The sequence below is a fragment of the Scyliorhinus torazame genome, chromosome 1, assembly GCF_047496885.1.
Source record: "Scyliorhinus torazame isolate Kashiwa2021f chromosome 1, sScyTor2.1, whole genome shotgun sequence".
Taxonomy (NCBI): domain Eukaryota; kingdom Metazoa; phylum Chordata; class Chondrichthyes; order Carcharhiniformes; family Scyliorhinidae; genus Scyliorhinus; species Scyliorhinus torazame.
The window spans coordinates 411,625,096-411,651,423 of NC_092707.1; the positions used below are offsets into that span (position 1 = coordinate 411,625,096).

At 47.1% G+C, this 26,328-nt stretch overlaps 2 protein-coding genes across 2 annotated transcripts in view; both read right to left on the reverse strand.

The window, feature by feature from the left end:
• The window catches only part of LOC140423837 (uncharacterized), a 47,226-nt gene extending 29,794 nt beyond the window's left edge, over positions 1–17,432 (reverse strand). The window contains exon 1 of the mRNA XM_072507820.1: positions 17,114–17,432. Coding sequence (XP_072363921.1) covers positions 17,114–17,432 — 319 coding nt within the window. The remainder of the gene's footprint in view (positions 1–17,113) is intronic.
• Positions 17,433–23,141: 5,709 nt separating this feature from the next.
• LOC140428429 (uncharacterized) overlaps positions 23,142–26,328 on the reverse strand; it is a 66,385-nt gene continuing 63,198 nt past the window's right edge. Inside the window, exons 8-9 of the mRNA XM_072514870.1 lie at positions 25,914–25,956; positions 23,142–24,375 (exon numbers count right to left, since the gene is read on the reverse strand). Of these exons, the coding sequence (XP_072370971.1) occupies positions 24,350–24,375; positions 25,914–25,956 (69 nt within the window). The 3' untranslated portion in view covers positions 23,142–24,349. The remainder of the gene's footprint in view (positions 24,376–25,913; positions 25,957–26,328) is intronic.

Genomic DNA, 26,328 nt, shown 5'->3' on the forward strand with positions numbered 1-26,328 from the left:
AGGCCCTTCGGCCCACGATGTTGTGCCGAACCTTTGACCTAGATTAATCATAGATTATCATTGAATTTACAGTGCAGAAGGAGTCCATTCGGCCCCCTGAGTCTGCGTCGACTCTTGGAAAGAGCACCCTACCCAAACTTAACACCTCCACCCAACACCAATGGCAATTTTGGACACTAAGGGCAATTTATCATGGCCAATCCACCTACCCTGCACATCTTTGGACTGTGGGAGGAAACCGGAGCACCCGGAGGAAAACCACGCAGACACGGGGAGGACGTGCAAACTCCGCACAGACAGTGACACAAGCCGGAATCGAACATGGGACCCTGGAGCTGTGAAGCAATTGTGCTATCTACAATGCTACCGTGCTGCCCTTAAGAACAAATAAATCTACACTATATCATTTCCCGTAATCCATGTACCTATCCAATAGCTGCTTGAAGGTCCCTAATGTTTCCGACTCAACTCCTTCCACAGGCAGTGCATTCCATGCCCCCACTACTCTCTGGGTAAAGAACCTACCTCCGATACCCCTCCTATATCTTCCACCTTTCACCTTAAATTTATGTCCCCTTGTAATGGTTTGTTCCACCCGGGGAAAAAGTCTCTGACTGTCTACTCTATCTATTCCCCTGATCATCTTATAAACCTCTATCAAGTCGCCCCTCATCCTTCTCCGTTCTAATGAGAAAAGGCCTAGCACCCTCAACCTTTCCTCGTAAGACCTACTCTCCATTCCAGGCAACATCCTGGTAAATCTTCTTTGCACCTTTTCCAAAGCTTCCACATCCTTCCTAAAATGAGGTGACCAGAACTGTACACAGTACTTCAAATGTGGCCTTACCAAAGTTTTGTACAGCTGCATCATCACCTCACGGCTCTTAAATTCAATCCCTCTGTTAATGAACGCGAGCACACCATAGGCCTTCTTCACAGCTCTATCCACTTGAGTGGCAACTTTCAAAGATGAATGAACATAGACCCCAAGATCTCTCTGCTCCTCCACATTGCCAAGAACTCTACCGTTAACCCTGTATTCCACATTCATATTTGTCCTTCCAAAATGGACAACCTCACACTTTTCAGGGTGAAACTCCATCTGCAAATTCGCAGCCCTGCTCTGCATCCTATCTATGTCTCTTTGCAGCCGACAACAGCCCTCCTCACTATCCACAACTCCACCAATCTTCGTATCGTCTGCAAATTTACTGACCCACCCTTCAACTCCCTCATCCAAGTCATTAATGAAAATCGCAAACAGCAGAGGACCCAGAACTGATCCCTGCGGTACGCCACTGTTAACTGGGATCAAGGCTGTATATTTGCCATCCACCACCACTCTCTGACTTCTATCGGTTAGCCAGTTTGTTATCCAACTGGCCAAATTTCCCACTATCCCATGCCTCCTTACCTTCTGCAGAAGCCTACCATGGGGAACCTTATCAAATGCCTTCCTAAAATCCATGTACACTACATCCACTGCTTTACCTTCATCCACATGCTTGGTCACCTCCTCAAAGAATTCAATAAGATTTGTAAGGCAAGACATATCCCTCACAAATCCGTGCTGACTATCCCGAATCAAGCAGTGTCTTTCCAGATGCTCAGAAATCCTATCCTTCAGTACCCTTTCCATTACTTTGCCTACCACCGACGTAAGACTAACTGGCCTGTAATTCCCTGGGTTATCCCTAGTCCCTTTTTTGAACAGGGGCACGACATTCGCCACTCTCCAATCCCCTGGTACCACCCCCGTTGACAGTGAGGACAAAATGATCATTGCCAACGGCTCTGCAATTTCATCTCTTGCTTCCCATAGAATCCTTGGATACATCCCGTCAGGCCCGGGGGACTTGTCTATCCTCAAGTTTTTCAAAATGGCCAACACATCTTCCTTCCTAACAAGTATTTCCTCGAGCTTACCAGTCTGTTTCACACTGTCCTCTCCAACAATATCGCCCCTCTCATTTGTAAATACAGAAGAAAAGTACTCGTTCAAGACCTCTCCTATCTCTTCAGACTCAATACACAATCTCCCGCTACTGTCCTTGATCGGACCTACCCTCGCTCTAGTCATTCTCATATTTCTCACATATGTGTAAAAGGCCTTGCCGTTTTTCTTGATCCTACCCGCCAAAGATTGTTCATGCCCTCTCTTAGCTCTCCTAATCCCTTTCTTCAGTTCCCTCCTGGCCATCTTGTATCCCTCCAATGCCCTGTCTGAACCTTGTTTCCTCAGCCTTACATAAGTCTCCTTTTTCCTCTTAACAAGACATTCAACCTCTCTTGTCAACCATGGTTCCCTCACTCGACCATCTCTTCCCTGCCTGACAGGGACATACATATCAAGGACACGTAGTACCTGTTCCTTGAACAAGTTCCACATTTCACTTGTGTCCTTCCCTGACAGCCTATGTTCCCAACTTATGCACTTCAATTCTTGTCTGACAACATCGTATTTACCCTTCCCCCAATTGTAAACCTTGCCCTGTTGCACGCACCTATCCCTCTCCATTACTAAAGTGAAAGTCACAGAATTGTGGTCACTATCTCCAAAATGCTCCCCCACTAACAAATCTATCACTTGCCCTGTTTCATTACCAAGTAAATTGGTTTCATTACCAACTAAATCCAATATTGCCCCTCCTCTGGTCGGACAATCTACATACTGTGTTAGAAAAGCTTCCTGGACACACTGCACAAACACCACCCCATCCAAACTATTTGATCTAATGAGTTTCCACTCAATATTTGGGAAGTTAAAGTCACCCATGACTACTACCTTGTGACTTTTGCACCTTTCCAAAATCTGTTTCCCAATCTGTTCCTCCACATCTCTGCTACTATTGGGGGGCCTATGGAAAACTCCTAACAAGGTGACTGCTCCTTTCCTATTTCTGACTTCAACCCATACCACCTCAGTCGGGTGATACTCCTCGAACTGCCTTTCTGCAGCTGTTATACTATCTCTAATTAACAATGCCACCCACCCACCTCTTTTACCACCCTCCCTAATCTTATTGAAACATCTATAACCAGGGACCTCCAACAACCATTTCTGCCCCTCTTCTAACCAAGTTTCCGTGATGGCCACCACATCGTAGTCCCAAGTACAGATCCATGCCTTAAGTTCACCCACCTTATTCCTGGTGCTTCTTGCGTTGAAGTCTATACACTTCAACCCATCTCCGTGCCTGCAAGTACTCTCCTTTGTCAGTGTTCCCTTCCCCACTGCCTCATTACACGCTTTGGCATCCTGAATATCGGCTACCTTAGTTGCTGGACTACAAATCCGGTTCCCATTCCCCTGCCAAATTAGTTTAAACCCTCCCGAAGAGTACCAGAAAACCTCCCTCCCAGGATATTGGTGCCCCTCTGGTTCAGATACAACCCGTCCTGCTTGTACAGGTCCCACCTTCCCCAGAATGCACTCCAATTATCCAAATACCTGAAGCCCTCCCTCCTACACCATTCCTGCAGCCACGTGTTCAACTGCACTCTCTCCCTATTCCTAGCCTCGCTATCACGTGGCACCGGCAACAAACCAGAGATGACAACTCTGTCTGTCCTGGCTTTTAACTTCCAGCCTAACTCCCTAAACTTGTTTATTACCTCCACACCCCTTTTCCTACCTACGCCGTTGGTACCAATGTGCACCACGACTTCTGGCTGCTCCCCCTCCCCCTTAAGGATCCTGAAGACACGATCCGAGACATCCCTGACCCTGGCACCCGGGAGGCAACATACCTTCCGGGAGTCTCGCTCGCGACCACAGAATCTCCTATCTATTCCCCTAACCATTGAATCTCCTTCAACTATTGCTTTTCTATTCTCCCCCCTTCCCTTCTGAGCCCCAGAGCCAGACACAGTGCCAGAGACCTGGCTGCTCGGGCCTTCCCCCGGGAGGTCATCCCCCCCAACAGCATCCAAAACGGTATACTTGTTTTGAAGGGGAACGGCCACGAGGGATCCCTGCAATGACTGCCTGTTTGTTCCTTTCCCCCTGACTGTAACCCAGCTATTCTTGTCCTGTACCTTGGGTGTGGTTACCTCCCTGTAACTCTTCTCAATCACCCCCTCTGCCTCCCGGATGATCCGAAGTTCATCCATCTTCAGCTCCAGTTCCCTCACACGGTCTTTGAGGAGCTGAAGTTGGGTGCACTTCCCGCAGGTATAGTCAGCGGGGACACCGGTGGTGTCCCTCACCACCCACATCCTACAGGAGGAGCATGCAACTGGCCTAGCCTCCATCCCCTCTTACCTGACAGAATATAGCTGCCCTGTGGACTAACTAGATCTCCGCCCTCCGATTCTGCTTCCAGTCAGCTACACTGTCTGTAAACTCCTGCCTCTCTTCTCACTCTTTGCGGAAATGTCGGAAACAAAATGAAAGGAGCACCTTACTCCCTCCTCACCTAACTCCCTCGGTCACCAAACTCTTACTATAGCACTCAAAATGCACCAAATTCAGCACTCAGTGCAAACAAAGTCTGCACTGTGGGGGATCACTTTTATACTGTGAATCTAGCCTCTGAAAACTGGCCTAATCCAATTAACTTTGACCCAGAATGTGGGAGGTATGAAAGTAAATTCACAGATGATAACGAGGGATATTGTGAACCTCGTCAAAAAGAAAAAGGAGGCTTTTGTACGGTCTAGAATGGTGGGAACAGTCAAAACCATTGAGGAGGAAAAAGAAAGTAGGAAGATACTTAAGCGGGAAATTAGGAGGGCGAGGAGGGGGTCATGAAACCTCCTTGGCAGGTAGGATTATGGTGAATCCCAAAGCTTTTTATTCACAAGTAAAAAAGCAAGGGGGTGGCCAGGAAAAGGATTGGACCACTTAAGGACAGTGGGGGGAATCTATGTGTTGAGCCAGAGGAAATGGGCAAGTACTAAATGAATATTTTGCATCAGTGTTCACCAAAAAATAGGAGTTTGTGGAAGATGATTCTTGGGTAGGGTGTGTGGACAGTCTGGGTCATGTGACATCGAAAAGGAGGAGATATTGAGTCTTTCAAAAGATATTAAGGTCGCTATGTCTCCTGGGTCAGATGGGATTTACCCCAGAATACTGAGGGGAGCAAGGGTGAAAATTGCTGGGGCCTTGACTCACATCTTTGTATCCTCATTGGCTACAGGTGAGATCCCAGAGGACTGGCGAATAGCTAATGTGGTAGCGCTTTTTAAGAAAGGTAGCAGGGATAATCCTGGAAACTATCGGCCGGTGAGCCTCACGTCAGTAGTAGCTAACGTTGGAGGGGATTAGCAGGGATAGATTTATACCCATTTGTAAACAAATGACTCATTAGCGATAGACAGCATGGTTTTGTGAAGGGGAAGTCGTGCCTCACTAACTTGATTGAGTTTTTTGAGGAGGTGACAAAGATGATTGATGAGGGGATGGGGGTGGATGGCCTTTGACAAGGTGCTTCATGGCAGACTGGTACAAAAGGTGAAGTCACACGGGATCAGAGATGAGGTGGTAAGATGGATACAGAACAGGCTCGGTCATAGAAGGCAAAGGTAGCAGTAGAAGGGTGCTTTTCTGAATGGAAGGTTGGGACTAGTGGTGTTCCACAGGGATCTGTGCTGGGGCCTCTGTTGTTTGTAGTACACGTAAACGATTTGGAGGAAAATGTCGCTGGTCTGATTCGTAAGTTTGCGGATGACACCAAGGAGTGGCAGATAGTGTTGAGGATTGTCAGAAGATACAGGAAGACATAGATAGGTTGGAGACTTGTGCAGAGAAATGGCAAATGGAGTTTAATCCAGACAAATGTGAGGTAATGCATTTTGGTAGATCTAACATAGAGCGGAAATATACCGTAAATGGATATAGAAAGTTAAAGAGATCTGGGTGTGCTGGTCCACAGATCTTTAAAAGTGGCAACACAAGTGGACAAGGTAGTCAAGAAAGCATATGGAATTCTTGCCTTCATTGGATGGGGCACAGAGTATAAAAACTGGCAAGTCATGCTCCATTTGTATAGAACTTTGGCAAGGCTACGCTTGGAATATTGTGCACAATTCTGGTCGCCTCACTACCAGAAGGATGTGGAGGATTTGGAGAGGGTGCAATGGAGGTTTACCAGGATGTTGCCTGATCTGGAGGGTGTTAGCTATTCGAAGAGGCTGAATTGACTCGGACTGTTTTCATGAGAAGCATGAGGTTGAGGGGTGGCCTGATAGAGATCGACAAGATCATGAGAGGCATGGATAGAGTGGATGGGCAGACACTCTTTCCCAGGGTGGAGGGTTCAGTCGCCAGGAGGCATAGGTTTCAGGTCCGTGTGCAAAGGTTAGAGGAGATGTGAGAGGCAGGGTTTTGTACGCAGAGGGTGGTGAGTGCCTGGAACGCGTTGCCAGAGGAGGTTGTGGAAGCAGATACATTAATGGCGTTCAAAAGGCATCTTGACAAACACATGAATAGGATGGGTATAGAGGAATACGGCACGAGGAAATGCTGATGGTTTTGGCCAAGCTTAGTATCATGAGCGGGACAGGCTGGTTAGATGGGCAGAAGAGTGACAAATGGAATTGAACCATGAAAAGTGTGAGGTGATGCATTTTGGGAGGACTAACAAGGCCCAGGAATATCCAATGACTGGTCGGATCCTGGGAAGTAGAGAGGATCAAAGGGACCTTGGTATGCAGGTTCACAGATCTCAGAAGACAGCAGGAACGGTTGATAAGGTGGTTAAGAAGGCCAATGGGATTCTTGTCTTTATTAACCGAGGCATTGAATAGAAGAGCAGGGAGGTTATGCTGGAGCTGTATAAAACGCTGGTTAGGCCCCAGGAGGAAACTGGAGCACCCGGAGGAAACCTACGCAGAAACGGGGAGAACTTCAGCCAGAGAGTGGTGGTCTGTGGAATTCATTGCCACAGAGGGCGGTGGAGGCCGGGACGTTGAGTGTCTTTAAGACAGAAGTTGATAAATTCTTGATTTCTCGAGGAATTAAGGGCTATGGAGAGAGAGCGGGTAAATGGAGTTTAAATCAGCCATGATTGAATGGTGGAGTGGACTCGATGGGCCGAATGGCCTTACTTCCACTCCTCTGCCTTATGGTCTTATGGTCTAATTTGCAGACTCCGCACAGACAGTGACCCAAGCCTGGAATCGAACCTGGGACCCTGGAGCTGTGAAGCAACAGTGCTAACCACTGTGCTCCCGTGCGCTCCACAGAGTGGGAAAAATGAAGTAAAACGTCTTGGACATTACAACCTGGAATTCACTTGCTGTTGTGAGGAGGTTCTGGTGTAAATGGTGACTTTGTGGTTTCTAGGATGTGGTTTGCTGCTGCCTTTTCTTTACACCCTTGTTTCCTGTCTGACCTGAGGCCTCTGTGTGTGGCCTCTACTGAGGCTGATGACAGCTTCTTATCAGCATCAGTAACAACGTTCTGTGTAGATGTGTGAGCTCGTGGCCAGGGGTTCCTGTGGGTTGAACAGTGTTCAGAATATGTTTCAGACGCATTAGGGACACATTTGAATTAGTAATGAGCAATGAGCCAGAATTCATCAATAATCTGGGTGTAAAAGAAAGAACAATTTGTATTTATGCAGCACTTTACACATCTACTCGACATCTCAACGTGATTTCCAGCCAATGATGTTCTTTTGAAGTGTAGTCACTGTTTTAATGTGGGAAAGAGCAACCATTTAGATAAACACTTGGAACACCACAACGTACAAGGCTACGGACCAAGTGCTGGAGAATGGGGTTAGAATAGATCGGTGCTGGATGGTCAGCACGGGGATGATGGGCTGAAGAGCCTCTTTCCGTGCTGGAAAAACTCTGGGACTCTGTGAATTTGGATAATGTATATTCGAGGCAGAATATCACACACCGAGATACTCCACAATTCCACAACAAGTACTGGGGAAAGGAGAAAGCTGCAATATTGCTTTTGGAATTGGACTGTTTTTTATGAATGGATTTAAAGAGCTGTTGGAACTTAGAGCGGAGCCAACAGGACAGACTGATGTTACTGCTGAACACACTGCTCATTACTGAGACTGTATTTCAGGGGGGGAAATACAACAGGACAGACTGATGTTACTGCAGAACACACTGCTCATTACTGAGACTGTATTTCAGGGGGAAATATAACAGGACAGACTGATGTTACTGCAGAACACACTGCTCATTACTGAGACTGTATTTCAGGGGGAAATACAACAGGACAGACTGATGTTACTGCTGAACACACTGCTCATTACTGAGACTGTATTTCACGGGGAAATACAACAGGACAGACTGATGTTACTGCTGAACACACTGCTCATTACTGAGACTGTATTTCAGGGGGGGATATACAACAGGACAGACTGATGTTACTGCTGAACACACTGCTCATTACTGAGACTGTATTTCAGGGGGGGAAATACAACAGGACAGACTGATGTTACTGCAGAACGCACTGCTCATTACTGAGACTGTATTTCAGGGGGAAATACAACAGGACAGACTGATGTTACTGCTGAACACACTGCTCATTACTGAGACTGTATATCAGGGGGAAATACAACAGGACAGACTGATGTTACTGCAGAACGCACTGCTCATTACTGAGACTGTATTTCAGGGGGAAATACAACAGGACAGACTGATGTTACTGCAGAACGCACTGTTCATTACTGAGACTGTATTTCAGGGGGAAGTACAACAGGACAGACTGATGTTACTGCAGAACGCACTGCTCATTACTGAGACTGTATTTCAGGGGGAAGTACAACAGGACAGACTGATGTTACTGCTGAACACACTGCTCATTACTGAGACTGTATTTCAGGGGGAAATACAACAGGACAGACTGATGTTACTGCTGAACACACTGCTCATCACTGAGACTGTATTTCAGGGGGAAATACAACAGGACAGACTGATGTTACTGCTGAACACACTGCTCATCACTGAGACTGTATTTCAGGGGGAAATACAACAGGACAGACTGATGTTGCTGCTGAACACACTGCTCATTACTGAGACTGTATTTCAGGGGGAAATACAACAGGACAGACTGATGTTGCTGCTGAACACACTGCTCATTACTGAGACTGTATTTCAGGGGGAAATACAACAGGACAGACTGATGTTACTGCAGAACACACTGCTCATTACTGAGACTGTATTTCAGGGGGAAATACAACAGGACAGACTGATGTTACTGCAGAACACACTGCTCATTACTGAGACTGTATTTCAGGGGGAAATACAACAGGACAGACTGATGTTACTGCAGAACACACTGCTCATTACTGAGACTGTATTTCAGGGGGGGAAATACAACAGGACAGACTGATGTTGCTGCTGAACACACTGCTCATTACTGAGACTGTATATCAGGGGGAAATACAACAGGACAGACTGATGTTACTGCAGAACACACTGCTCATTACTGAGACTGTATTTCAGGGGGAAATACAACAGGACAGACTGATGTTACTGCTGAACACACTGCTCATCACTGAGACTGTATTTCAGGGGGAAATACAACAGGACAGACTGATGTTGCTGCAGAACGCACTGCTCATTACTGAGACTGTATTTCAGGGGCAAATACAACAGGACAGACTGATGTTACTGCAGAACACACTGCTCATTACTGAGACTGTATTTCAGGGGGAGATATACAACAGGACAGACTGATGTTACTGCTGAACACACTGCTCATTACTGAGACTGTATTTCAGGGGCAAATACAACAGGACAGACTGATGTTACTGCAGAACACACTGCTCATGACTGAGACTGTATTTCAGGGGGGGATATACAACAGGACAGACTGATGTTACTGCTGAACACACTGCTCATTACTGAGACTGTATTTCAGGGGGGGATATACAACAGGACAGACTGATGTTACTGCTGAACACACTGCTCATTACTGAGACTGTATTTCAGGGGCAAATACAACAGGACAGACTGATGTTACTGCTGAACACACTGCTCATTACTGAGACTGTATTTCAGGGAGAAATACAACAGGACAGACTGATGTTGCTGCTGAACACACTGCTCATTACTGAGACTGTATTTCAGGGGGAAATACAACAGGACAGACTGATGTTACTGCAGAACACACTGCTCATTACTGAGATTGTATTTCAGGGGGAAATACAACAGGACAGACTGATGTTGCTGCTGAACACACTGCTCATTACTGAGACTGTATATCAGGGGGAAATACAACAGGACAGACTGATGTTACTGCTGAACACACTGCTCATTACTGAGACTGTATTTCAGGGGGAAATACAACAGGACAGACTGATGTTACTGCTGAACACACTGCTCATTACTGAGACTGTATTTCAGGGGGAAATACAACAGGACAGACTGATGTTACTGCAGAACTTCCTGCTCATTACTGAGACTGTATTTCAGGGGGAAATACAACAGGACAGACTGATGTTACTGCTGAACACATTGCTCATTACTGAGACTGTATTTCAGGGGGAAATACAACAGGACAGACTGATGTTACTGCAGAACACACTGCTCATTACTGAGACTGTATTTCAGGGGGAAATACAACAGGACAGACTGATGTTGCTGCTGAACACACTGCTCATTACTGAGACTGTATATCAGGGGGAAATACAACAGGACAGACTGATGTTACTGCTGAACACACTGCTCATTACTGAGACTGTATTTCAGGGGGGGAAATACAACAGGACAGACTGATGTTACTGCTGAACACACTGCTCATTACTGAGACTGTATTTCAGGGGGAAATACAACAGGACAGACTGATGTTACTGCTGAACACACTGCTCATTACTGAGACTGTATTTCAGGGGGAAATACAACAGGACAGACTGATGTTACTGCTGAACACACTGCTCATTACTGAGACTGTATTTCAGGGGGAAATACAACAGGACAGACTGATGTTACTGCAGAACTTCCTGCTCATTACTGAGACTGTATTTCAGGGGGAAATACAACAGGACAGACTGATGTTACTGCTGAACACACTGCTCATTACTGAGACTGTATTTCAGGGGGAAATACAACAGGACAGACTGATGTTACTGCTGAACACACTGCTCATTACTGAGACTGTATTTCAGGGGGGGATATACAACAGGACAGACTGATGTTACTGCAGAACGCACTGCTCATTACTGAGACTGTATTTCAGGGGGGATATACAACAGGACAGACTGATGTTACTGCTGAACACACTGCTCATTACTGAGTCTGTATTTCAGGGGGAAATACAACAGGACAGACTGATGTTACTGCTGAACACACTGCTCATTACTGAGACTGTATTTCAGGGGGAAATACAACAGGACAGACTGGTGTTGCTGCTGAACAGACTGCTCATTACTGAGACTGTATTTCAGGGGGAAATACAACAGGACAGACTGATGTTACTGCAGAACGCACTGCTCATTACTGAGACTGTATATCAGGGGGAAATACAACAGGACAGACTGATGTTACTGCAGAACACACTGCTCATTACTGAGACTGTATTTCAGGGGGAAATACAACAGGACAGACTGATGTTACTGCAGAACGCACTGCTCATTACTGAGACTGTATTTCAGGGGGGGATATACAACAGGACAGACTGATGTTACTGCTGAACACACTGCTCATTACTGAGACTGTATTTCAGGGGGAAATACAACAGGACAGACTGATGTTACTGCTGAACACACTGCTCATTACTGAGACTGTATTTCAGGGGGAAATACAACAGGACAGACTGATGTTACTGCAGAACTTCCTGCTCATTACTGAGACTGTATTTCAGGGGGAAATACAACAGGACAGACTGATGTTACTTCTGAACACACTGCTCATTACTGAGACTGTATTTCAGGGGGAAATACAACAGGACAGACTGATGTTACTGCTGAACACACTGCTCATCACTGAGACTGTATTTCAGGGGGGGATATACAACAGGACAGACTGATGTTACTGCAGAACGCATTGCTCATTACTGAGACTGTATTTCAGGGGGGGATATACAACAGGACAGACTGATGTTACTGCAGAACGCACTGCTCATTACTGAGACTGTATTTCAGGGGGGGATATACAACAGGACAGACTGATGTTACTGCAGAACGCACTGCTCATTACTGAGACTCTATTTCAGGGGGAAATACAACAGGACAGACTGATGTTACTGCTGAACACACTGCTCATTACTGAGACTGTATTTCAGGGGGGGATATACAACAGGACAGACTGATGTTACTGCAGAACGCACTGCTCATTACTGAGACTGTATTTCAGGGGGAAATACAACAGGACAGACTGATGTTACTGCTGAACACACTGCTCATTACTGAGACTGTATATCAGGGGGAAATACAACAGGACAGACTGATGTTACTGCAGAACACACTGCTCATTACTGAGACTGTATTTCAGGGGGAAATACAACAGGACAGACTGATGTTGCTGCTGAACACACTGCTCATTACTGAGACTGTATATCAGGGGGAAATACAACAGGACAGACTGATGTTACTGCAGAACACACTGCTCATTACTGAGACTGTATTTCAGGGGGAAATACAACAGGACAGACTGATGTTACTGCTGAACACACTGCTCATCACTGAGACTGTATTTCAGGGGGAAATACAACAGGACAGACTGATGTTACTGCTGAACACACTGCTCATTACTGAGACTGTATATCAGGTGGAAATACAACAGGACACACTGATGTTACTGCAGAACGCACTGCTCATTACTGAGACTGTATTTCAGGGAGGGGAAATACAACAGGACAGACTGATGTTACTGCTGAACACACTGCTCATTACTGAGACTGTATTTCACGGGGAAATACAACAGGACAGACTGATTTTACTGCAGAACACACTGCTCATTACTGAGACTGTATTTCAGGGAGAAATACAACAGGACAGACTGATGTTACTGCTGAACACACTGCTCATTACTGAGACTGTATTTCAGGGGCAAATACAACAGGACAGACTGATGTTACTGCAGAACACACTGCTCATTAATGAGACTGTATTTCAGGGGGGGAAATACAACAGGACAGACTGATGTTGCTGCTGAACACACTGCTCATCACTGAGACTGTATTTCAGGGGCAAATACAACAGGACAGACTGATGTTACTGCAGAACACACTGCTCATTACTGAGACTGTATATCAGGGGGAAATACAACAGGACAGACTGATGTTGCTGCTGAACACACTGCTCATTACTGAGACTGTATTTCAGGGGCAAATACAACAGGACAGACTGATGTTACTGCAGAACACACTGCTCATTACTGAGACTGTATTTCAGGGGGGGAAATACAACAGGACAGACTGATGTTACTGCAGAACACACTGCTCATTACTGAGACTGTATTTCAGGGGCAAATACAACAGGACAGACTGATGTTACTGCAGAACACACTGCTCATTACTGAGACTGTATATCAGGGGGAAATACAACAGGACAGACTGATGTTACTGCTGAACACACTGCTCATTACTGAGACTGTATTTCAGGGGGAAATACAACAGAACAGACTGATGTTACTGCTGAACACACTGCTCATTACTGAGACTGTATTTCACGGGGAAATACAACAGGACAGACTGATGTTACTGCAGAACACACTGCTCATTACTGAGACTGTATTTCAGGGAGAAATACAACAGGACAGACTGATGTTACTGCTGAACACACTGCTCATTACTGAGACTGTATTTCAGGGGGAAATACAACAGGACAGACTGATGTTACTGCAGAACGCACTGCTCATTACTGAGACTGTATTTCACGGGTAAATACAACAGGACAGACTGATGTTACTGCAGAACACACTGCTCATTACTGAGACTGTATTTCAGGGGGAAATACAACAGGACAGACTGATGTTACTGCTGAACACACTGCTCATTACTGAGACTGTATTTCACGGGGAAATACAACAGGACAGACTGATGTTACTGCACAACACACTGCTCATTACTGAGACTGTATTTCAGGGGGAAATACAACAGGACAGACTGATGTTACTGCACAACACACTGCTCATTACTGAGACTGTATTTCGGGGGGAAATACAACAGGACAGACTGATGTTACTGCAGAACACACTGCTCATTACTGAGACTGTATTTCAGGGGGGGAAATACAACAGGACAGACTGATGTTGCTGCTGAACACACTGCTCATTACTGAGACTGTATTTCAGGGGGAAATACAACAGACAAAAGTTCAACTGGTTTCCATATTTTCTTCACTGAAACTAATCTAACCTTCGGTATCCCTGATCTCCCCGTCTGATTGTTTCAAACTGAATTCGGCAATCCAGGATTTCAAGATGAACGGGGTATAATTTCCATCTGATATTTCTCCTGAGAATATGCAAAATATTTGTACTAAATCCCTCGCGTGCTTTTCTCACACAAAACTGACCTTGTTAAATCAGGCAGAAAAGAACTCCCAATAAGATGAAGATATATTTTTCCCACCCCCATCTCTACAGGACACTGTGGAGGGTCCACACTCTGCAATCACCCTTGGATCATCACAATATCACAAGGACAGTGAGGCTCCACTTTGATGCAGAAAATGGTGCTTCCCCTTTCTGGCCCGGTTTGCACTTCTTGTTCTGAGAAGGCAGGACTGAACTCTGGAAGATTAACCAATCCCATTCCCGGCAGAGAGCCTGTCCCTTTGATCGGCAGCTTGGGAGATGATGAGGATGTTCCTGACTGTATTCTGTCTGTGAAACAGATCTGGTGAGAGCACAGGCTGACATTCTACAGCAGCAGTGGAGCTAAGCCCAGAATCACAGATTCACACAGTGCAGAAGAGGCCCTTCGGCCCATCGAGTCTGCACCCACACATGGAAAACACCTGACCTGCCGACCTAATCCCATTGGCCAGCACTTGGCCCATTACCTTGAATGTTAAGACGGCTAAGTCCCCATCCAGGTACTTTTTAAAGGATGTGAGGCAACCCGCCTCTCCCACCCTCCCAGGCAGCGCGTTCCAGACCCTCACCACCCTCCCAGGCAGTGCGTTCCAGACCCTCACAACCCTCCCAAGCAGTGCGTTCCAGACCCTCACCACCCTCCCAGGCAGTGCGTTCCAGACCCTCACCACCCTCCCAGGCAGCGCGTTCCAGACCCTCACCACCCTCCCAGGCAGTGCGTTCCAGACCCTCACCACCCTCCCAGGCAGTGCGTCCCAGACCCTCACCACCCTCCCAGGCAGCGCGTTCCAGACCATCACCACCCTCCCAGGCAGTGCGTTCCAGACCCTCACCACCCTCCCAGGCAGCGCGTTCCAGACCCTCCCCACCCTCCCAGGCAGTGCGTTCCAGTCCCTCACCACCCTCCCAGGCGTTGAGTTCCAGACCCTCACCACCCTCCCAGGCCGTGCGTTCCAGACCCTCACCACCCTCCCAGGCAGTGCGTTCCAGACCCTCACCACCCTCCCAGGCAGCGCGTTCCAGACCCTCACCACACTCCCAGGCAGCGCGTTCCAGACCCTCTACCACCCTCCCAGGCAGTGCGTTCCAGACCCTCACCACCCTCTGGGTAAACAGGTTTTTCCTCAAACCCCCCCTAAACCTCCTGCCCCTCACCTTGAACTTATCTCTCCTCATAACTGACCCTTCAACAAAGGGGAACAGCTGCTCCCTGTCCACACTGTCCATGCCCCTCATAGTCCTGTGCACCTCGATCAGGTCACCCTCAGTCTTATCTGCTTTAGCGAAAACAACCCAATCCTATCCAACCTCTCTCCATAACTTAAACGTTCCACCCCAGGCGAGAGCCTGGTGAATCTCCTCTGCAGCTCCTCCAGTTCAATCATCATTCCTGCAATGTGGCGATCAGAATTACACACAGTACTCCAGCTGTGGCCTCACCAAAGTTCGATACAACTCCAACACGACCTCCCTGCCTTTGTAATCTATGCCTCGATTGATAAAGGCAAGTGTCCCATATGCATTTTTTACCACCCGATTAGCCTGCGCGTCTGCCTTCAGAGATCTATGGACAAACACGGCCAGGTCCCTTTGTTCCTCGGAACGTCCCAGTGTCAGGCCATTCATTTAATACTTCTTTGTCACATTACTCCATCCAAAGTGGATCACCTCACACTTTTCAGGGTGAATTCCATCTGCTGCTTTTTTGCCCATTTGACCATCCCGTATATATCTTCCTGTAACCCAAGTAGCTCAAACTCACTGTTAAACACCCGACCAATCTTTGTGTCATCCACTTAATGTGAAGGTTAATTCAACCACCCCAAATACACCCACTTAATGTGAAAGTTAATTCAACCACCCCAAATACACCCACTTAATGTGAAGGTTAATTCAACCACCCCAAATACACCCACTTAATGTGAAGGTTAATTCAACCACCCCAAATACACCCACTTAATGTGAAGGTTAATTCAATCCACCCCAAATACACCCACTTAATGTGAAGGTTAATTCAACCACCCCAAATACACCCACTTAATGTGAAGGTTAATTCAATCCTTCCTAAATACACCCACTTAATGTGCAGATTAATTCAATCCTTCCTAAATACACCCACTTAATGTGCAGATTAATTCAATCCTTCCTAAATACACCCACTTAATGTGCAGATTAATTCAATCCTTCCTAAATACACCCACTTAATGTGCAGATTAATTCAATCCTTCCTAAATACGCCCACTTAATGTGCAGATTAATTCAATCCTTCCTAAATACACCCACTTAATGTGAAGGTGAATTCAACCACCCCAAATACATCCACTTAATGTGCACATTAATTCAATCCTTCCTAAATACACCCACTTAATGTGCAGACTGTCACTCAAACCCATTGTCACATTAAATGAGTAACAGAGAAGAATGGGAAACCGAGTTTTCTGACCCGTGTTCCCAGTCTGTGTAACTCTGTGTCAGGTGCACTGAACATTCTCAATGTGGTGATAAATTCTGCTGAAACTCTCATGTCCAGTTTGAATGTTCTAACTCTAGAATTCACACAAGTTACAGGTGCAGAGACACCGCAGCACAAACCAGGGAGAGTTCTTTTATAACAAGTTAAACTTCTCCAAACCAAACTAAAACTTGTACTTACCCCCAGAAACACAGAGTGACAGAGTCACAGCAAAAAGAGTTTTACTGATCATCTCAACAGAATAACAATCCTCTTTATCCACACCGTTTATTGCAGGTCCAGTAAATACATTGAAACACAAAGTGTCCCAGCCGACAGAAGCTGCTTTAATCTCCTTTTTCACAGGAGGTAACGAAGTTAAAGAGGAAGCAGTGACAATGAGCCAATAGCTGCTCCCCTTCTGGGTGGATTTTGATAAGTGACGTTTATGATTCACTGAGTGCAAGTTGCCCACATTAAGTTGGTTTAACATGAAGAGTTCACACAGCGAGGGACACATTTGCTGCAAAAATGTAAATGGTGGAAACATTTATTGAAAATCATTGAAACCAAATTCTCCTCCCCTTGGGAACAACAAGAGCTAGAATGGACCGCCGCGATGCTGCGGAACTGAGTTATAGAGACCCTGAGCCACTCTGCACACCCTGTCCAGATCCGAGAGGTACCAACTCCTCCCCCGGCGAGGAGTGTGGATGTCAGGGTCTCTGAGGCCACCAAGGCCGCCGAGGCTGCCGGCTGCGTGATGGACAACGCCCTGACCGCCCGGGATGAGTTAGGTGCAGCCCCGTATTGAAGAAGCTGGAGACAAGTTGGAAGTGTAGCTGAAGTGTGTGGCTGCACCAAGGGTGGCACCGATTCACATCCCTGTGCCGATCAATGGACATTGAATCCAAATGGAGTTGGATACAGGTGCTGCTGTCTCAGTGGTGCCGCGTGTTTTCGGGCTGGGCCTTGGGAGAACGAAGGGGGACGTGGTGAAAATCCAAGTGGATCCGCAGGCCCAGCCCTGTTTTTTCAGGGTTCGGCCAGTCCCTCATGCTATTGTTGGGAAGGGCGAGGGTGAACTGCAGCGATTGGAGAGCCTACGTATAATTCAGCCACTTTGTTTTAGCAACTATGCGGGGCCGGTGGTTCCGGTGATGAAACCGGATCGGATGTCAGGGTCGCTGAGGCCTACAAGGCTGCCAAGACTTGTCCATTCTAGTTGTTGAAGGATGGAGCTCTCTCACACAGATCCTCTTCTTACATCTTATATAACCACTTATCTCTTAAAACATCATTCTCCCACTACATTGTGTACCTTGTGTTTACCTGTTACGTATTCTCTTTTCATGTACTAAATGATATAGAGGCTTTGAAGAAGGTGCAAAGAGGATTTACAAGGTTCACACCAGGACTGGAAACTATTCCAATTGGGAAAAGATAATTAGGCTGGGGCACTTTCTCTTCAAAAGAGAAGACAAATGAGTGATCAACATCTTTAAAATGATGGCAGGTGTTGAAAGAGTAAACAGAGAATGTCTCCATTTGTGGAGAAGAGTGAAAATAGAGGCCATCGATATCAGGCTGTCACTAATAAATCCAATGGGTAATTCAGAGGGCAGCCTTTACCCAGAGAGTGATGGGAATGTGGAACTCGCTCCCACGTTGAGTGGTTCCAATGTTACGATGCCAGCTGATGTTAGTGCATCTAATCAGACGCTAGAGTGGAACCCAGCTTGAGAGATACTGGGCGGGATTCTCCGTTTCAGAGACTAAGTGCTGACGCCGGGATAGAACCGATGGAATTCTACGACAGCAAGACTGGCGCCGCTCCCGGAGAAATTAATCAACCGTTAATCTGAGAATCGTAGAATTTCAAGTGCAGAAGGAGACCATTCGGCCCATCGAGTCTGCACAGCCCCTTTGCCAGAGGACCCTACCTAAGCCCGCACTTCCACCCTATCCCCGTAACCCAGAAACCACACTTATTATTTTTGGACACTAAGGGCAATTTACCACGAGCAACCACCTAACCTGCACATCTTTGGGTTGTGGGAGGAAACCGGAGCACCCGGAGGAAACCCACGCACACACGGGGAGGATGTGCAGACTCCGCACAGACAGTGACCCAAGCCGGAATCGAACCTGGGACCCTGGAGCTGTGAAGCAAGTGTGCTAACCACTGTGCTACCGTGCTGGTATCAGAGTGGTTACCTTCTTTCACCTGAACTCACTGTGCTCCGGGGCTAGCGCGGCACCCTGTGGAACACGAGCGATTCCAATGGGAAACGGTGTTGGATATGCCGGAGTCGGGATTGACACTCGAGAGGCTGACAAGCTGTAGCTGCATATCCGCACTCCACTCCCCACACACACTCATCCCAGCCAATAGGATGGCACCGGTTGTGCTGGAGTGCGCCCATCCCGCTGCTGGGTCAGCTGCGGCCAGAGGATACTTGGGGGGGGGGGGGGGGGGTGGAGGTGGCCTGGTGAGTCCTGTGGCACTAAGTTCACAGTGAGCAGTCGGCAGCGTGCACAGCCGCGTGGCTGCCTTGCCGGCTGCGGCAATGGTGTTCCGTGCCCGTCCAGCCCGGCCCCACCTCTTGGCTGCCCCCCGCTACTCCCCCGAGACCCTGGCAGAAGTTCCCCGGCCGGCGGCACAGCTATCAGCACACTATAGCGATATTGGACACTTTTCGTGCCCCCTCTCCCTCCCTCAGCAGCCACGGAGCCTGTTTCCCGATTGTTGAAACCACAAGTGAAACACGCCGTCGGTAATTCCTCCCGGTGGAGGCGGAGCATCGCGGAAGCCCGGGTGAATACCGGCTCAGGCCGCTAATGATATGTGAACGGCGTTTACTGTACGTGCAGAGTAGAACGCATTGACACCGCGGTTGAGGCACCGGAGCACGGCATTCTGTCGGGCAGCCAGCAACGGCCACCATTTTGGCCTCACGACCGTTTCTCCGCCCAATCGCCTTTCCTGGTTCCAGCGTCGGCCGACAGAGAATCCCGCTATTTCTGTTTCGATACTTAATTGGCAGATTACAGAACAGAGTCACAGGACTGCCCATGAACTTTTAACTAAAGAATAAAACATTGATTAATCTCTGCCAACTCCACCAACCCACCGATATCATTTTGGTGCTGACAGCTATCCTCTACACCATCGACTGCGTGGACAATTTGTGTGTTGTCTGCAAATTTCCCAATCGTCCCCCATCACCCCATGTTCAAGTCCAAATTGTTAATATATAAAACGAACAGCAGGGGTGCCAACACCAAGCCCTGCGGAACACCAATTGAAACAGCTTCCCATTCGCAAGGGCAGCCATTGGCCATTCCCCTTTGTTTGCTGTTACTGAGCCAACTTTGGATCTGTGTTCTCACCAAGGATTCACCTCCAGGGTTCCAAACTCTCCTTCAGGTATTCCCCTGCCCTGGATTGTCATGTGCCTTCAAGCTTTCACACAATTCCCCAGGTTCCCAGCTGTGCCAACAGAATGCCACTTTTTCACAGGCTGTATAAGTTGTTACCAACGATCTCGCAAGCCGCCATGCCCCAGGTCTGTACCTTAACTGGGAGCCTTTCTCTCTGCTCCTGACTTCACTGAACAGAACCTTTTTCCAGATTCCTCTTCATCTTTCCTTTGCCTTCACAGTTTTCCTGGAACCCTGTTCTTTCCCAATCCCTGGTTTCTAGGACTTGCTGTTCTTTATCTTGGGAGTGTCTTTCTGTCCCTGTGTATGGTGCTGTCTGTTCCAGCAGTTTCTGTGAAATCTGCTTACTCCCCGTTTACCTTCTTTCTCCTGAACTAACTGCTCTCACTGTCTTTGTCTGGGCTCCTGGTTACTAAGCAACAGCCTAGTTTTTGTTCACTGTTTTGTAAAACCATCATTACAATGCAGGCATCGAAACCAACCGACAGATTTTCAGGCAACTTTTAAGAAATGAGATTAAAATTGAAGTTTTATTTCATTTTTAGCACACAAATACAGAAACACAAAATTCAGCTTATTTGAAACTATAACTTACTTTGTATCCCCACAAATACAAATAACTTGGAACCCTCTCTATTTCCGAATTGAAGCAAGTGGCAGAGAAACAGTTTTGGGGAAGTGAAGTAAACAAATAAGGATGAGGCAGGATATGTTGATGGTTTGATGGGAAAGGATTGCAGGAGGTTCAAATCGAGCATAAATACCGGCATGGACTGTTATTTAAATACTTTCACACCATGTGGGTGTTGCTGACTAGGCCAGCATTTATTGCCCATCCCTAACTGCCCCTTGTGAAGGTGGGGGTGAGCTGCCTTCTCAAACGCTGCAGTCCATGTGAAGTAGGTACACCCACCGTGCTGTTAGGGAGGGAGTTCCAGGATTTTGACCCAGCGACAGTGAAGGAACAGCGATATATTTCCAAGTCAGGATGGTGAGTGACTTGGAGGGGAATTTGCAGATGGTGGTGATCCCAGGTATCTGCTGCTCTTGTCATTATAGATTGCAGAGGTCACAGGTTTGAAACATACTGCCAAAGGAGCCTTGGTGAGTTGCTGCTGTGCATCTTGTGGATGGTACAGACGGCTGCGACTGTGTGTCCGTGCTGGGGAAAGACAATGTTGAGGCTGGTGGCTGGGGTGTAAATCAAGCGTGCTGCTTTGTCTTGGAAGGTCTTCGGTTTGCTCAGTGTTGTTGGAGCTGCTCTCATCCAGGAAAGTGTAAAGTATTCCATCACACTCCTGACTTGTACCTTGTGGATGAAAGACAAGGTTTGGGGAGCCAGGAGGTGGGTTTCTCGCTGCTGAATTCAGTCTCTGACCTGCTCTGGTAGCCACAGTATTTATATGGCTGATCCAGTTCAGTTTCTGGTCAATGGTAACCCCCAGGATGTTGATAGTGGGGATCAGTGATGGTGATGCCATTGACTGTAAAGGGGCGATGGTTAGATTCTCTCTTGTTGGAGATGTTGATTGACTGGCACTTGTGTGGTATAAATGTAACTTGCCACTTGTCAGTCCAAGCCTGGATATTGTCCAGGTCTTGCTGCATTTGGACATGGACTGCATGGGCTCATTGTGCTGAATGATCTGTTTCTGGGCCGTATATTCGACACAACATGATGTAATCAGACGTACACTGCACACTTGGATCTTCCCCTCACAATCTGGTACAAACTGACTGAAAAATCTAAAATAAACTGAAAAACTATGGGCTGAGAATGAGGCCTAAACACTGAACTTTACTGTAATAAACAGCACCGAGAATTTCTTAAATTTCCACACAAACCTCCGCTATCCTATTGACCATCTGACCACACTTCTGGTGTCAGTAATTCCACACCCTTCCGATCTCTTCCCACTCAATGAATCATTTGGATGTAGTCATGCCAGGTCACTCAGTTACTCTGAGCCACAACTGGCAGTGCTCAAGGAATCAGAATTAGGAGCAGGAAAGGATCGCCTGGCAGATTATTTTTGAGCTAAACCAGAATAGAAAGTGGAATGAAGTGTAGAGAGTGTGGGGGACAGGCACGAGCTGGGGTTAATGGGCAGAAATCATTGAAAGTGGCAGGACAGGTGGAGAGAGCAGTTACTGAAGCACAGGAGAAAGCTTTTCACACAGCGAGTGGTTAGGATCCGGAATGTTCCGTCTGAGAGTGTGGTGGAGACAGATTCACACAGCGAGTGGTTAGGATCCGGAATGTTCTGTCTGAGAGTGTGGTGGAGACAGATTCACACAGCGAGTGGTTAGGATCCGGAATGTTCTGTCTGAGAGTGTGGTGGAGACAGATTCACACAGCGAGTGGTTAGGATCTGGAATGTTCTGACTGAGAGTGTGGTGGAGACAGATACACACAGCGAGTGGTTAGGATCCGGAATGTTCTGTCTGAGAGTGTGGTGGAGAAAGATTCACACAGCGAGTGGTTAGGATCCGGAATGTTCTGACTGAGAGTGTGGTGGAGACAGATTCACACAGCGAGTGGTTAGGATCCGGAATGTTCTGACTGAGAGTAGTGTGGTGGAGACAGATTCACACAGCGAGTGGTTAGGATCCGGAATGTTCAGTCTGAGAGTGTGGTGGAGACAGATTCACACAGCGAGTGGTTAGGATCCGGAATGTACTGTCTGAGAGTGTGGTGGAGGCAGATTCACACAGCGAGTGGTTAGGATCTGGAATGTTCTGTCTGAGAGTGTGGTGGAGACAGATTCACACAGCAAGTGGTTAGGATCCGGAATGTTCTATCTGAGAGTGTGGTGGAGACAGATTCACACAGCGAGTGGTTAGGATCCGGAATGTTCTGTCTGAGAGTGTGGTGGAGGCAGATTCACACAGCGAGTGGTTAGGATCCGGAATGTACTGTCTGAGAGTGTGGTGGAGGCAGATTCAAACAGCGAGTGGTTAGGATCCGGAATGTTCTGTCTGAGAGTGTGGTGGAGACAGATTCACACAGCGAGTGGTTAGGATCCGGAATGTTCTGTCTGAGAGTGTGGTGGAGACAGATTCACACAGCGAGTGGTTAGGATCCGGAATGTTCTATCTGAGAGTGTGGTGGAGACAGATTCACACAGTGAGTGGTTAGGATCCGGAATGTTCTGCCTGAGAGTGTGGTGGTGGCAGATTCACACAGCGAGTGGTTAGGATCCGGAATGGTCTATCTGAGTGCGTGGTGGAGGCAGATTCACACAGCGAGTGGTTAGGATCCGGAATGTTCTGTCTGAGAGTGTGGTGGAGGCAGAGCCACACAGCGAGTGGTTAGGGTCTGGAATGTTCTGTCTAATTTTATGGGCCAGGGCTTAGAAACTCCAAAGGATATTATGAAGTCCACCTGACCTACAATCGTTCTGTTGAATTTGGCAAGGTTGAGCACAAGAGCCTTCGGGTGTGATTCATCAGTCTTCCCAGACACTTTAATCAAAACAAGCTTTGTTCCAAGAACTTAGTTAACATTTATATATAAACACACAGCAAGAATTTTTATCAATTACAAACATAAAGATACCACACAGCGACAGTAATCTATGTATAACCCTGAATGAATTCCCCCTTAACTGTTCCAATTCAAAAACACAATCCAATAACCCAAAAAACCCTTTTCAAGAGCGTGGCCCAGCACTCTGCATTCTCACTTGAATAAGACTGGGTTTTCCTGAGATTCTGACCCCATCTCTCCTGCAGTTTTCAACTCCTTGCGGAAAGCTGGCTATATCTTTTAAATTACCAAAGGGACAGGGATAAAGGGAGATAGATTGGGGAGAAGCTGATAGTGCAGCCTGGGGAAATGGAAAAAGGTGGTGGGTAGAATTGGGGATGTGGGAAGAATGTGAGTGTAAGTAGTTGATCTCTGATATAAGGACACTGTTTTGATCATGTTCCTAATCGTCCTTATGCTCCTGGCCTCGGAATGGTGTCATATCGAAGGATATTTTCTGTAGTTCAGGAGCCGGGAGCTTGTCTGTTGCCTGTTCAAACAAAATTAAAAATAGATTAGTTTCCAAAACTCAAGCTGCAGCCAACGTGAGAATAAAGGATAATTTCAGCTCCTCTGAGGAGTTTATCCAGATTGTAACTCTGTTCTTAATGACGGGAAACTCCCAGACTCCATCTCCAGCCTGCACAGAGTGAGCTGATCCCAGATGGAATGACAGTCGGGGCTACAGTTGGTCTGAACACTGAGTGGATATGAAAGGAAAATTGTTCAGTATTCCCACTCCATACACTGGGAATCATGGCTGGAAATGTGTGTGTACACGTTATTGAATATCTGTGTGTAAGTATATGTGAACGTGTACACGTGTCTGTATGTCTGTGTGTCGATGTACATTTGGGAATGTGTGTCTGTTTGTAGACATTTAGGTCTATCTTTGTACCTGTGAATATGTGTGTATCGATTGGTGAGATTTGACGGATAAATGTGAGGTAATGCATTTTGGAAGGTCTGATCCAGGTGGGAATAACACAGTAAATAGCAGAGCCCTTCAGAGCATTGCCAGGCAGAGGGATCTGGGCGTACAGGTCCACAGGTCACTGAAAGTGGCAACACAGGGGGATAGGGTAGTCAAGAAGGCATACGGCATGCTTGCCTTTATCCATCGGGGCATTGAGTATAAGAAATGGCAAGTCATGCTGCAGCTGTACAGAACCTCAGTTAGGCCGCATTTGGAATATTGTGTACAATTCTGGTCACCACACTACCAGAAGGATGTGGATGCTTTGGAGAGAGGACAGAAGAGGTTTACCAGGTTGTTGCCTGGTCTGGAGGGTATTGAACTTGATGATCAGCAATGATCAGAATGAATGAGGGAGCAGGCTCGAAGGGCCGAATGGCCTCCTCCTGCTTCTATTTTCTCTGTTTCTATGTATTCGTTATGAGGGGAGGTTGGATAAACTCGGATTGTTTTCATTGGAATGACGGCGGCGGAGGGGCGACCTGACAGAGATTTATAAAATTATGAGGAGCATGGAGAGAGTGAAACGTCAGACGCTTTTGCCCAGGGTGGGAAAGTCACTTACCCAGGGTCACAGGTGCAAGGGGCAAAGTTCAGAGGAGATGTGCGAGGCAGGTTTTTGACACAGAAGGTGGTGAGTGTCTGGAACGCGCTGCGGGAGGAGGTGGTGGAAGCAGATACGATAGTGATGTTTAAGAGGCATCTTGACAAATACATGAATAGGATGGGAATAGAGGGATACGGACCCCGGAATTGCAGAAGGTTTTAGTTCAGACAGGCATCACGATCGATGCAGGCTCGGAGGGCCGAAGGGCCTGTCCCTGTGCTGTACTGCTCTTTGTTCTTTATACACACAACATTACATATATTACCACACGGGGCTAATCATGGTCCATTCCACGCTGGACTCGCTGCTCTCTATCCATTCTCTGCAGTGTTGCTGATATGGGTCCATTTTGAGTCAGGCTTTCCCACAGTTTCACCATTTATACAGAAAGTGACAGAATCCACCTGCTTTTCCTGAACCTCTGTTCAGTGCGATAGAAACATACCTTTAATCTCACTGTATACAGATGAAGTTGGTTGCTGTAATGCCTGAGGGAAAATAGAGACATGTTAGAAATTGTGATTGTGTAACACAAAGAACAAAGAACAAAGAAATGTACAGCACAGGAACAGGCCCTTCGGCCCTCCAAGCCCGTGCCGACCATACTGCCCGACTAAACTACAATCTTCTACACTTCCTGGGTCCGTATCCTTCTATTCCCATCCTATTCATATATTTGTCAAGATGCCCCTTAAATGTCCCTATCGTCCCTGCCTCCACTACCTCCTCCGGTAGTGAGTTCCAGGCACCCACTACCCTCTGCGTAAAAAACTTGCCTCGTACATCTACTCTAAACTTTGCCCCTCTCACCTTAAACCTATGCCCCCTAGTAATTGACCCCTCTACCCTGGGGAAAAGCC